General features: G+C 43.6%; 1 protein-coding gene across 4 annotated transcripts in view; it reads right to left on the bottom strand.

The window, feature by feature from the left end:
* The window catches only part of LOC129823046 (guanine nucleotide-binding protein G(olf) subunit alpha-like), a 79538-nt gene that overhangs the window by 6814 nt on the left and 58548 nt on the right, over window positions 1-14176 (bottom strand). For all 4 annotated transcript variants that reach the window (XM_055881721.1, XM_055881722.1, XM_055881723.1 and 1 more), the window contains exons 6-8: window positions 3569-3623; window positions 2908-2981; window positions 2247-2305 (exon numbers count right to left, since the gene is read on the bottom strand). In XM_055881721.1, coding sequence (XP_055737696.1) covers window positions 2247-2305; window positions 2908-2981; window positions 3569-3623 — 188 coding nt within the window. The remainder of the gene's footprint in view (window positions 1-2246; window positions 2306-2907; window positions 2982-3568; window positions 3624-14176) is intronic.

Here is a 14176-nt window from a genome sequence, read left to right as displayed (position 1 = left end):
TAGCAGAACAGCACAGTGGGTAGCAGAACAGCACAGTGGGGAGCAGAACGGCACAGTGGGGAACAGAACGGCACAGTGGGGAACAGAACGGCACAGTGGGGAGCAGAACAGCACAGTGGGGAACAGAACAGCACAGTGGGGAACAGAACAGCACAGTGGGGAACAGAACAGCACAGTGGGGAGCAGAACAGCGCAGTGGGGAGCAGAACAGCGCAGTGGGGAGCAGAACAGCGCAGTGGGGAGCAGAACAGCACTGTGGGCAGCAGAACAGCACAGTGGGGAACAGAACAGCGGGGAGCAGAACAGCACAGTGGGGAGCAGAACAGCACAGTGGGGAGCAGAACAGCACAGTGGGGAACAGAACAGCACAGTGGGGAACAGAACAGCACAGTGGGGAACAGAACAGCACAGTGGGGAACAGAACAGCACAGTGGGGAGCAGAACAGCACAGTGGGGAGCAGAACAGCACAGTGGGGAGCAGAACAGCACAGTGGGGAGCAGAACAGCACAGTGGGGAACAGAACAGCACAGTGGGGAACAGAATAGCACAGTGGGGAACAGAACAGCACAGTGGGGAGCAGAACAGCACAGTGGGGAGCAGAACAGCACAGTGGGGAGCAGAACAGCACAGTGGGGAACAGAACAGCACAGTGGGGAACAGAACAGCACAGTGGGGAGCAGAACAGCACAGTGGGGAGCAGAACAGCACAGTGGGGAACAGAACAGCACAGTGGGGAGCAGAACAGCACAGTGGGGAGCAGAACAGCACAGTGGGGAGCAGAACAGCACAGTGGGGAGCAGAACAGCACAGTGGGGAGCAGAACAGCACAGTGGGGAGCAGAACAGCACAGTGGGGAGCAGAACAGCACAGTGGGAAGCAGAACAGCACAGTGGGGAACAGAACAGCACAGTGGGGAGCAGAACAGCACAGTGGGGAACAGAACAGCACAGTGGGGAACAGAACAGCACAGTGGGGAACAGAACAGCACAGTGGGGAACAGAACAGCACAGTGGGGAGCAGAACAGCACAGTGGGGAGCAGAACAGCACAGTGGGGAGCAGAACAGCACAGTGGGGAACAGAACAGCACAGTGGGGAACAGAACAGCACAGTGGGGAGCAGAACAGCACAGTGGGGAGCAGAACAGCACAGTGGGGAACAGAACAGCACAGTGGGGAACAGAACAGCACAGTGGGGAACAGAACAGCACAGTGGGGAGCAGAACAGCACAGTGGGGAGCAGAACAGCACTGTAAGTAGCAGAACAGCACAGTGGGTAGCAGAACAGCACTGTAAGTAGCAGAACAGCACAGTGGGTAGCAGAACAGCACTGTAAGTAGCAGAACAGCACAGTGGGGAGCAGAACAGCACAGTGGGGAACAGAACAGCACAGTGGGGAACAGAACAGCACAGTGGGGAGCAGAACAGCACAGTGGGGAGCAGAACAGCACAGTGGGGAGCAGAACAGCACAGTGGGGAACAGAACAGCACAGTGGGGAGCAGAACAGCACAGTGGGGAGCAGAACAGCACTGTAAGTAGCAGAACAGCACAGTGGGGAACAGAACAGCACTGTAAGTAGCAGAACAGCACAGTGGGGAGCAGAACAGCACTGTAAGTAGCAGAACAGCACAGTGGGGAGCAGAACAGCACTGTAAGTAGCAGAACAGCACAGTGGGGAGCAGAACAGCACAGTGGGGAACAGAACAGCACTGTAAGTAGCAGAACAGCACAGTGGGGAGCAGAACAGCACAGTGGGGAACAGAACAGCACAGTGGGGAGCAGAACAGCACTGTAAGTAGCAGAACAGCACAGTGGGGAGCAGAACAGCACTGTAAGTAGCAGAACAGCACTGTAAGTAGCAGAACAGCACAGTGGGGAGCAGAACAGCACAGTGGGGAGCAGAACAGCACAGTGGGGAGCAGAACAGCACAGTGGGGAGCAGAACAGCACAGTGGGGAGCAGAACAGCACAGTGGGGAACAGAACAGCACAGTGGGGAACAGAACAGCACAGTGGGGAGCAGAACAGCACAGTGGGGAGCAGAACAGCACAGTGGGGAGCAGAACAGCACAGTGGGGAGCAGAACAGCACAGTGGGGAGCAGAACAGCACAGTGGGGAGCAGAACAGCACAGTGGGGAGCAGAACAGCACAGTGGGGAGCAGAACAGCACAGTGGGGAGCAGAACAGCACAGTGGGGAGCAGAACAGCACAGTGGGGAACAGAACCGTACACAGGTTCCAAACTCACCGTTAAAGCACTGGATCCATTTTCTCCTCTCGTCTCTCTGGCCGCCTACATCAAACATACTGAGAGAGAGAGAGGGACAAACCTGTTAACTTCTGTATGGTCCAATGTGTGGAGAAGCCCATTTAACTCAAACCTTGAGACAGTCTATTGGACTAGTTTTCTACATGGAGTGATGGTGCTGGAAACAGAGCCACCTTGTGGGTAAAGTTAACCACAACACCAAACCACTTGGCAGTATGTTGATTTGCCGTGTCATGGTGTTTCAGTGCTGATACTTCTTTCCATTTAGTGTGCATTTGTTAGACAACCAACATGTTAATTACCAAAAAGGAAAAGACAAAAAGACTCTTCCAAAGAAATGTTGGTGGTTGACTGTAAATAGTATGATACTAATCACATTTGATTTTCACTTAGCTACATTTGTATTTTAACAAATGATGTCCATATAACAAACAAAAACCTAACACAAACAGAAGCAAAGCTTTATGCTTTTCATGACAGCCATTTAGAGACAAATTAAAAACTACCCTAGACGACCACAAGGTGGGGACATTTCCATGATAACAGGAAACCACCATAGCCATGTACATTGTTCATACAGTTAAGACAACAGACAATGCTGTGTAACATGACATCACAATGAAGGAAAGGGAACACTTACTGAAAGTTCACTTTGTCGACTTGAAATCTTGTTTCAAAAATACCTGAAGTCAAAACTCGGCAGCGAAGCAAGTCCTGGGGTTCAAAACAAGAGGGGCACAGAGATGAAGAGATGCACAAAATAAACAAAATAGAAAGGAAGAAGGAGAGAATTTGAAAACAAATCAAACATTGATAAACTCCCATAACTGTTAGGTGAAATAGCGCAGTGTGCAGTCATGTTGCCATGAGAAAAGGGTAGCCAGTGGAGGACAAACAACATTGTAAATACAACCCATATTTATGTTGATTTTCCATTTCATACTTCAACTACTATCACATTGTTAAAACACTGTACATAGCCAACAACATAACATTTGAAATTAAATGTACTAATGTTTCCCTTGTTTATTTCCCCTTTGTTTATTGTCTATTCCATTTGCTTTGGCAATGTAAACACGTTTCCCATGCCAATAAAGCCCTTTGAATTGAATTGAATTGAGAGAGAGCGAAAAAGAGTGACGAGAAAGAGCGAGAGAGAGAAATAAAGAAAGAGAGAACGAGAGAGAGAAAGAGTAACGTTTTACTACACAGTGCTTCAGATAATACAGCAAAACAACGTTTAACATGTCATTTATCAGTACATTAGAGCTATGCTCTAGAATGTTGAAAACCCTTCTAACCTGATCTGTTGGTGTGTAGTCATTCGACCTCACAGACTCAATTTTGTTCAAGAAGCTGCAAAACAGAAAACAAAAGACATAATTATATGACACTGGCCTGGATCTAAGGAACAGTACATATCACTGACATTATAGTAGAATAGATAAAGATCTGACTCTACACATTTTAACTAAGGAAAAGCATGAAGAAGAAATAAAGTCATATTTTCTTGTGTCTGTTGCCATGGTGTCTTTAAACCCCTCCCATATCGCACGCATGCACGCGCCCCAGTGTGTTCCTGGATAGATGCAGCATATGGCTGGATATGGCGGCTGGTTTTGGAGCTGGGGCTCTGAGACAACCAGTGGTTAGGGACAGGAGAAGAGGGAGGGACAGTGAGAACACTAGAGAAACACACAATACAACATCATGTTTTCTATCAAACAGACAGTGGATCAGAGGTCTAGCCAAGCACGGAACAATAATTTCATTACATAGCTATATCTGTTCTAACTGCCAAAATAAAGGAAACACTTGAGTAAATGAGGGATACAAAGTATATTGAAAGCAGGTGCTTCCACACAGGTGTGGTTCCTGAGTCAATTAAGCAAATAACATCCCATCATGCTTAGGGTCATGTATAAAACACCCAGTTACACATTATTCTGGCTACCATGGCTAAAAGAAGAGATCTCAGGGACTTTGAAAGAGGGGTCTCAAAGGAGCTCAGGGGGTTAAAGGGTGTGTGTGTGTGTGTGTGTGTGTGTGTGTGTGTGTGTGTGTGTGTGTGTCTCAGTCTCCAGATCTCAACCCATTTGAACACTTACAGGAGATTCTGGTGTGGTGCCTGAGACAGCATTTTCCAGCACCATCAACAAAAACACCAAATGATTGAATAATGGTGTCACATCCCTCCAATGGAGTTCTAGACACTTGAATAATCTATACCAAGGTCCATTGAAGCTGTTCTGGCTCGTGGTGGCCCAACGCCCTATTAAGACACTATGTTGGTGATTCCTTTATTTTGGCAGTTAACTGTATATATACACTGCTCAAAAAAATAAAGGGAACACTTAAACAACACAATGTAACTCCAAGTCAATCACATTTCTGTGAAATTAAACTGTCCACTTAGGAAGCAACACTGATTGACAACACATTTCACATGCTGTTGTGCAAATGGGATAGACAAAAGGTGGAAATTATAGGCAATTAGCAAGACACCCCAATAAAGGAGTGGTTCTGCAGGTGGTGACCACAGACCACTTCTCAGTTCCTATGCTTCCTGGCTGATGTTTTGGTCACTTTTGAATGCTGTCGGTTCTTTCACTCTAGTGGTAGCATGAGACGGAGTCTACAACCCACACAAGTGGCTCAGGTAGTGCAGCTCATCCAGGATGGCACATCAATGCGAATGGTGGCAAGAAGGTTTGCTGTGTCTGTCAGCGTAGTGTCCAGAGCATGGAAGCGCTACCAGGAGACAGGCCAGTACATCAGGAGACGTGGAGGAGGCCGTAGGAGGGCAACAACCCAGCAGCAGGACCGCTACCTACGCCTTTGTGCAAGGAGGAGCACTGCCAGAGCCCTGCAAAATGACCTCCAGCAGGCCACAAATGTGCATATATATATATATATATACATATATACATATATATATACATATATATATACATATATATATATACATATATACATATATATATATATATATATATATACATATATATATATATATATATACATATATATATATATATATATATACATATATACATATATATATACATATATATATATATATATATATATATATATATATATATATATATGTCTGTCATGTAAGACATATAATGGGGTCCGCTCTATTCACTGTATTTCTATCTACTGCATTCTGAACATGTCACTTCACTACATAGCTAAACTCAGCAAAAAAGAAACGTCCTCTCACTGTCAACTGTGTTTATTTTCAGCAAATATAACATGTGTAAATACTTGTATGAACATAAGATTCAACAACTGAGACAAACTGAACAAGTTCCACAGACATGTGATGAACAAAGGGGGTGGGTCAAAATCAAAAGTAACAGTCAGTATCTGGTGTGGCCACCAGCTGCATTAAGTACTGCAGTGCATCTCCTCCTCATGGACTGCACCAGATTTGCCAGTTCTTGCTGTGAGATGTTACCCCACTCTTCCACCAAGCCACCTGCAAGTTCCCAGACATTTCTAGGGGGAATGGCCCTAGCCCTCACCCTCCGATCCAACAGGTCCCAGACGTGCTCAATGGGATTGAGTTCCGGGCTCTTCGCTGGCCATGGCAGAACACTGACATTCCTGTCTTGCAGGACATCAGCCATTCTGCTCGTTCTGTGCGTGGTGGCATTGTCATGCTGGAGGGTCATGTCAGGATGAGCCTGCAGGAAGGGTACCACATGAGGGAGGAGGATGTCTTCCCTGTAACGCACAGCGTTGAGATTGCCTGCAATGACAACAAGCTCAGTGCGATAATGCTGTGACACACCGCCCCATACCATGACGGACTCTCCACCTCCAAATCGATGCCGCTCCAGAGTACAGGCCTCGGTGTAACGCTCATTCCTTCGACAAAAAAACGCAAATCCGACCATCACCCCTGGTGAGACAAAACCGTGACTCGCCAGTGAAGAGCACTTTTTGCCAGTCCTGTCTGATCCAGTGACAGTGGGTTTGTGCCCATAGGCGACATTGTTGCCGGTGATGTCTACAAGCCCTCAGTCCAGCCTCTCTCAACCTATTGCGGACAGTCTGAGCACTGATGGAGAGATTGTGCGATCCTGGTGTAACTCGGGCAGTTGTAGTTGCCATCCTGTACCTGTCCCGCAGGTGTGATGTTCGGTTGTACCGATCCTGTGCAGGTGTTGTTACACGTGGTCTGCCACTGCGAGGACAATCAGCTGTCCGTCTTGTCTCCCTGTAGTGTTGTCTTAGTCATCTCACAGTACAGACATTGCAATTTATTGCAGTCCTCATGCCTCCTTGCAGCATGAGGCACGTTCACGCAGATGAGCAGGGACCCTGGGCATCTTTCTTTTGGTGTTTGTCAGATTCAGTAGAAAGGCCTCTAGTGTCTTAAGTTTTCATACCTGTGACCTTAATTGCCTACCGTCTGTAAGCTGTTAGTGTCTTAACGACCGTTCCACAGGTGCATGTTGATTAATTGTCTATTGTTCATTGAACAAGCATGGGAAACAGTGTTTAAACCCTTTATAATGAAGATCTGTGAAGTTATTTGGAATTTTATGTTTATGAAAGACAGGGTACTGAAAAAGGGACATTTCTTTTTTTGCTAAGTTTATATCGCTAGGAGATATCACTATGCTGACTGACTAACAATACTGCAGATCTCATCCCCAGGCTGTACCATCCCTCCCCAGCAGAGGGCGTCCCCCTCTTCCTGTTCCATTATTAAAGACAGCAGTTAGTTCCTGCCATAGAGCTAGATCAGACCATCTTGCTCTGGTGTGCACGAGCTGTATCTTCCCTGGGTGTATGTGTGTGTGTGTGTGTGTGTGTGTGTGTGTGTGTGTGTGTGTGTGTGTGTGTGTGTGTGTGTGTCCCTGTGGTCCAAACCCCATGCACGCACCCAAGCACACACGCGCACATTTGTAACCGCTGAACCAGCAGATACCACCCTAAACATCCCAACTCTAATTTACTCTATTCTGCCGTCTTCTATTCCACACTGAGGAGGCAACCACCACAAAAGTCAGTTCTGTAAAGTTTTATTTGAGGTTGTGTTCTAACTTAAGAATTCACTTATAGGAACTGACGGATATATAGGCCTGTGTGTGATAACAATGATCACACGTTGAGCATTAGGGAGGTCCATGATCAAGTCTATTTAACCAGGTCCATTATCAATTATATTTAACCAGGTCTTTAAACGTGTACATGACATTGCAACAAAATTTCCCCATCGGGACAATAAAGTCACTTAGTACCGACTGGTGCTAGTTTGAATTAGTCCCATAAAAAAACAGAATATAAGGTTGTTACTGTGTTATTGCCTTCATATAAATTCTGATGTAACTACCTGGTTAGGTCTTTATAATGGACCTGGTTAAATACATTCTGATGTAACTACCTGGTTAGTCCTTTATAATGGACCTGGTTAAATACATTCTGATGTAACTACCTGGTTAGTCCTTTATAATGGACCTGGTTAAATACATTCTGATGTAACTACCTGGTTAGTCCTTTATAATGGACCTGGTTAAATACATTCTGATGTAACTACCTGGTTAGTCCTTTATAATGGACCTGGTTAAATACATTCTGATGTAACTACCTGGTTAGTCCTTTATAATGGACCTGGTTAAATACATTCTGATGTAACTACCTGGTTAGTCCTTTATAATGGACCTGGTTAAATACATTCTGATGTAACTACCTGGTTAGGTCTTTATAATGGACCTGGTTAAATACATTCTGATGTAACTACCTGGTTAGTCCTTTATAATGGACCTGGTTAAATACATTGATGTAACTACCTGGTTAGTCTTTTATAATGGACCTGGTTAAATACATTCTGATGTAACTACCTGGTTAGTCCTTTATAATGGACCTGGTTAAATACATTCTGATGTAACTACCTGGTTAGTCCTTTATAATGGACCTGGTTAAATACATTCTGATGTAACTACCTGGTTAGGTCTTTATAATGGACCTGGTTAAATAGAATTGATAATGGACCAGTTGGTACCAGGCAGTTACCAATGGAATTATTTAGTAAGAACCATAGTTAATAAAATGTTAACCAACCCTCTTATACAAGTTACACAGAAGTCCCAAAACAAAAAGCATCCTGTAGAGTGTGGGCCTGTAAACACAACCAAACACAGCCATGTTTCATAATTCACTCTCCCTGACTGAGTGACCCCCCATCCCTTGCTCCCAACACTCAGCTCCTAAACGCAAGGTTGAACTGTTACTCCACTAAACACAGACCAGTGCTGCCCTGTTTTCATTTGACCCATGGACTTGTCCACAGCCTAAATCTACTGGCTGATGCTATTAATTGGTCGAATGGAAAGATGGAATCAATAGTTTCCACATTTTGAGTGTCTGTGGTGGTCAGTGTGGAAATCGGGTCACTCAACAAAACGATCACTCACGATACAACACACAGAGAATGGCTTTACCAAAAGAACCAGACGCTTTCAAAATAGCAGGGAGAGAAATATGGATGATTGGGACGGCCTATACTGTAGTCTCTCCTAATGACTGCTAATGATACAAAGAAGAGACTGGAAACATTTTAGACCACAAGTTTTGACCTAAAGGCACATCTGTAAGCTTGATGGAGTATGAAGCCATTTCACAAAAGGATGCTGTATACATAGCACACTTTGTAACACCAAAGCAGGGCACTAAAATATACTGAAAAACATAAAACGCAACATGTAAAGTGTTGGTGCCATGAGCTGAAATAAAAGACCCCAGAAATTCTCCATATGCACAAAAATCTGATTTCTCTCAAATTCTGTTAGTGAGCATTTCTCCTTGGCCAAGACAATCCATCCACCTGACAGCTGTGGCATATCAGCATGATCATTACACAGATACACCTTGTGCTGGGGGCAATAAAAGGTAATTCTAAAAATGTGCAGTTTTGTCACACAACACAATGTTATAAATGTTTGAAGTTTTGAAGGAGCGTGCAATTGGCATGCTTACTGCTGGAATTGACATTAGGAGTGTTCCCAGTACTACTACTACTACTACATTGACGTTAGGAGTGTTCTCAGTACTACTACATTGACGTGAGGAGTGTTCTCAGTACTACTACTACTACATTGACGTGAGGAGTGTTTTCAGTACTACTACTACTACATTGACGTTAGGAGTGTTCCCAGTACTACTACTACATTGACGTTAGGAGTGTTCCCAGTACTACTACTACTACATTGACGTGAGGAGTGTTTTCAGTACTACTACTACTACATTGACGTGAGGAGTGTTCCCAGTACTACTACTACATTGACGTTAGGAGTGTTCTCAGTACTACTACTACTACATTGACGTGAGGAGTGTTCCCAGTACTACTACTACTACTACATTGACGTGAGGAGTGTTCCCAGTACTACTACTACATTGACGTGAGGAGTGTTCCCAGTACTACTACTACATTGACGTGAGGAGTGTTCCCAGTACTAATACTACATTGACGTGAGGAGTGTTCCCAGTACTACTACTACATTGACGTTAGGAGTGTTCTCAGTACTACTACTACAACATTGACGTGAGGAGTGTTCTCAGTACTACTACTACATTGACGTGAGGAGTGTTCCAAGTACTACTACTACTACTACATTGACGTTAGGAGTGTTTTCAGTACTACTACTACTACATTGACGTTAGGAGTGTTCTCAGTACTACTACATTGACGTGAGGAGTGTTCTCAGTACTACAACATTGACGTTAGGAGTGTTCTCAGTACTACTACTACAACATTGACGTTAGGAGTGTTCTCAGTACTACTACTACATTGACGTGAGGAGTGTTCCCAGTACTACTACTACATTGACGTTAGGAGTGTTCTCAGTACTACTACTACTACTACTACATTGACGTTAGGAGTGTTCTCAGTACTACTACTACATTGACGTTAGGAGTGTTCTCAGTACTACTACTACATTGACGTGAGGAGTGTTCCCAGTACTACTACTACATTGACGTTAGGAGTGTTCTCAGTACTACTACTACTACTACATTGACGTTAGGAGTGTTCTCAGTACTACTACTACTACATTGATGTTAGGAGTGTTCTCAGTACTACTACTACTACATTGACGTTAGGAGTGTTCCCAGTACTACTACATTGACGTTAGGAGTGTTCCCAGTACTACAACATTGACGTTAGGAGTGTTCCCAGTACTACTACTACATTGATGTTAGGAGTGTTCTCAGTACTACTACATTGACGTTAGGAGTGTTCTCAGTACTACTACTACTACTACATTGACGTTAGGAGTGTTCCCAGTACTACTACATTGACGTTAGGAGTGTTCCCAGTACTACTACTACATTGATGTTAGGAGTGTTCTCAGTACAACTACATTGACGTTAGGAGTGTTCCCAGTACTACTACTACATTGATGTTAGGAGTGTTCTCAGTACTACTACATTGACGTTAGGAGTGTTCTCAGTACTACTACTACTACTACATTGACGTTAGGAGTGTTCTCAGTACTACTACATTGACGTTAGGAGTGTTCCCAGTACTACTACTACATTGATGTTAGGAGTGTTCCCAGTACTACTACTACTACTACATTGACGTTAGGAGTGTTCTCAGTACTACTACTACTACTACATTGACGTTAGGAGTGTTCTCAGTACTACTACTACTACTACTACATTGATGTTAGGAGTGTTCTCAGTACTACTACTACATTGATGTTAGGAGTGTTCCCAGTACTACTACTACTACTACATTGATGTTAGGAGTGTTCTCAGTACTACTACTACTACATTGACGTTAGGAGTGTTCCCAGTACTACTACTACTACTACATTGATGTTAGGAGTGTTCTCAGTACTACTACTACATTGACGTTAGGAGTGTTCTCAGTACTACTACTACATTGACGTGAGGAGTGTTCTCAGTACTACTACTACATTGACGTGAGGAGTGTTCTCAGTACTACTACTACATTGACGTGAGGAGTGTTCTCAGTACTACTACTACATTGACGTGAGGAGTGTTCTCAGTACTACTACTACATTGACGTTAGGAGTGTTCCCAGTACTACTACTACTACTACATTGACGTTAGGAGTGTTCTCAGTACTACTACTACATTGACGTGAGGAGTGTTCTCAGTACTACTACTACATTGACGTGAGGAGTGTTCTCAGTACTACTACTACATTGACGTTAGGAGTGTTCCCAGTACTACTACTACTACTACTACATTGACGTTAGGAGTGTTTTCAGTACTACTACATTGACGTGAGGAGTGTTCTCAGTACTACTACATTGACGTTAGGAGTGTTCCCAGTACTACTACTACTACATTGACGTGAGGAGTGTTCTCAGTACTACTACTACTACTACATTGACGTTAGGAGTGTTTTCAGTACTACTACATTGACGTGAGGAGTGTTCTCAGTACTACTACATTGACGTGAGGAGTGTTCTCAGTACTACTACTACATTGACGTGAGGAGTGTTCTCAGTACTACTACTACATTGACGTTAGGAGTGTTCCCAGTACTACTACTACTACTACTACATTGACGTTAGGAGTGTTCCCAGTACTACTACTACTACATTGACGTGAGGAGTGTTCTCAGTACTACTACTACTACTACATTGACGTTAGGAGTGTTTTCAGTACTACTACATTGACGTGAGGAGTGTTCTCAGTACTACTACATTGACGTTAGGAGTGTTCTCAGTACTACTACTACATTGACGTGAGGAGTGTTCTCAGTACTACTACTACATTGACGTTAGGAGTGTTCTCAGTACTACTACTACATTGACGTGAGGAGTGTTCTCAGTACTACTACTACATTGACGTTAGGAGTGTTCTCAGTACTACTACTACATTGACGTTAGGAGTGTTCTCAGTACTACTACTACATTGACGTTAGGAGTGTTCCCAGTACTACTACTACATTGATGTTAGGAGTGTTCTCAGTACTACTACATTGACGTTAGGAGTGTTCTCAGTACTACTACTACATTGACGTGAGGAGTGTTTTCAGTACTACTACTACTACATTGACGTTAGGAGTGTTTTCAGTACTACTACTACATTGACGTTAGGAGTGTTCTCAGTACTACAACATTGACGTTAGGAGTGTTCTCAGTACTACTACTACATTGACGTTAGGAGTGTTCTCAGTACTACTTCATTGACGTGAGGAGTGTTCTCAGTACTACTACTACAACATTGACGTTAGGAGTGTTCCCAGTACTACTACATTGACGTTAGGAGTGTTCCCAGTACTACTACTACATTGACGTTAGGAGTGTTCTCAGTACTACTACTACTACTACATTGATGTTAGGAGTGTTCTCAGTACTACTACTACATTGATGTTAGGAGTGTTCCCAGTACTACTACTACTACTACATTGATGTTAGGAGTGTTCTCAGTACTACTACTACTACATTGACGTTAGGAGTGTTCCCAGTACTACTACTACTACTACATTGATGTTAGGAGTGTTCTCAGTACTACTACTACATTGACGTTAGGAGTGTTCCCAGTACTACTACTACTACATTGACGTTAGGAGTGTTCTCAGTACTACTACATTGACGTTAGGAGTGTTCTCAGTACTACTACTACATTGACGTGAGGAGTGTTCTCAGTACTACTACTACATTGACGTTAGGAGTGTTCCCAGTACTACTACTACTACATTGACGTTAGGAGTGTTCTCAGTACTACTACTACATTGACGTGAGGAGTGTTCTCAGTACTACTACTACATTGACGTGAGGAGTGTTCTCAGTACTACTACTACATTGACGTTAGGAGTGTTCCCAGTACTACTACTACTACTACATTGACGTTAGGAGTGTTCCCAGTACTACTACTACTACATTGACGTGAGGAGTGTTCTCAGTACTACTACTACTACTACTACATTGACGTTAGGAGTGTTTTCAGTACTACTACATTGACGTGAGGAGTGTTCTCAGTACTACTACATTGACGTTAGGAGTGTTCCCAGTACTACTACTACTACATTGACGTGAGGAGTGTTCTCAGTACTACTACTACTACTACATTGACGTTAGGAGTGTTTTCAGTACTACTACATTGACGTGAGGAGTGTTCTCAGTACTACTACTACATTGACGTGAGGAGTGTTCTCAGTACTACTACTACATTGACGTTAGGAGTGTTCCCAGTACTACTACTACATTGACGTTAGGAGTGTTCCCAGTACTACTACTACTACATTGACGTGAGGAGTGTTCTCAGTACTACTACTACATTGACGTTAGGAGTGTTCTCAGTACTACTACTACATTGACGTGAGGAGTGTTCTCAGTACTACTACTACATTGACGTTAGGAGTGTTCTCAGTACTACTACTACTACTACTACTACATTGATGTTAGGAGTGTTCTCAGTACTACTACTACATTGACGTTAGGAGTGTTCTCAGTACTACTACTACATTGACGTGAGGAGTGTTCTCAGTACTACTACTACATTGACGTTAGGAGTGTTCTCAGTACTACTACTACTACTACTACTACATTGATGTTAGGAGTGTTCTCAGTACTACTACTACATTGACGTTAGGAGTGTTCTCAGTACTACTACTACATTGACGTGAGGAGTGTTCCCAGTACTACTACTACATTGACGTTAGGAGTGTTCCCAGTACTACTACTACTACTACATTGACGTTAGGAGTGTTCCCAGTACTACTACTACTACATTGACGTGAGGAGTGTTCTCAGTACTACTACTACTACTACATTGACGTTAGGAGTGTTTTCAGTACTACTACAACATTGACGTGAGGAGTGTTCTCAGTACTACTACTACAACATTGACGTTAGGAGTGTTCTCAGTACTACTACATTGACGTTAGGAGTGTTCTCAGTACTACTACT

The sequence above is a fragment of the Salvelinus fontinalis genome, chromosome 25 (genome assembly GCF_029448725.1).
Source record: "Salvelinus fontinalis isolate EN_2023a chromosome 25, ASM2944872v1, whole genome shotgun sequence".
Lineage (NCBI taxonomy): Eukaryota > Metazoa > Chordata > Actinopteri > Salmoniformes > Salmonidae > Salvelinus > Salvelinus fontinalis.
The sequence above is the reverse complement of the archived record's forward strand: the minus strand, read 5'-3'. Positions and strand labels throughout refer to the sequence as shown.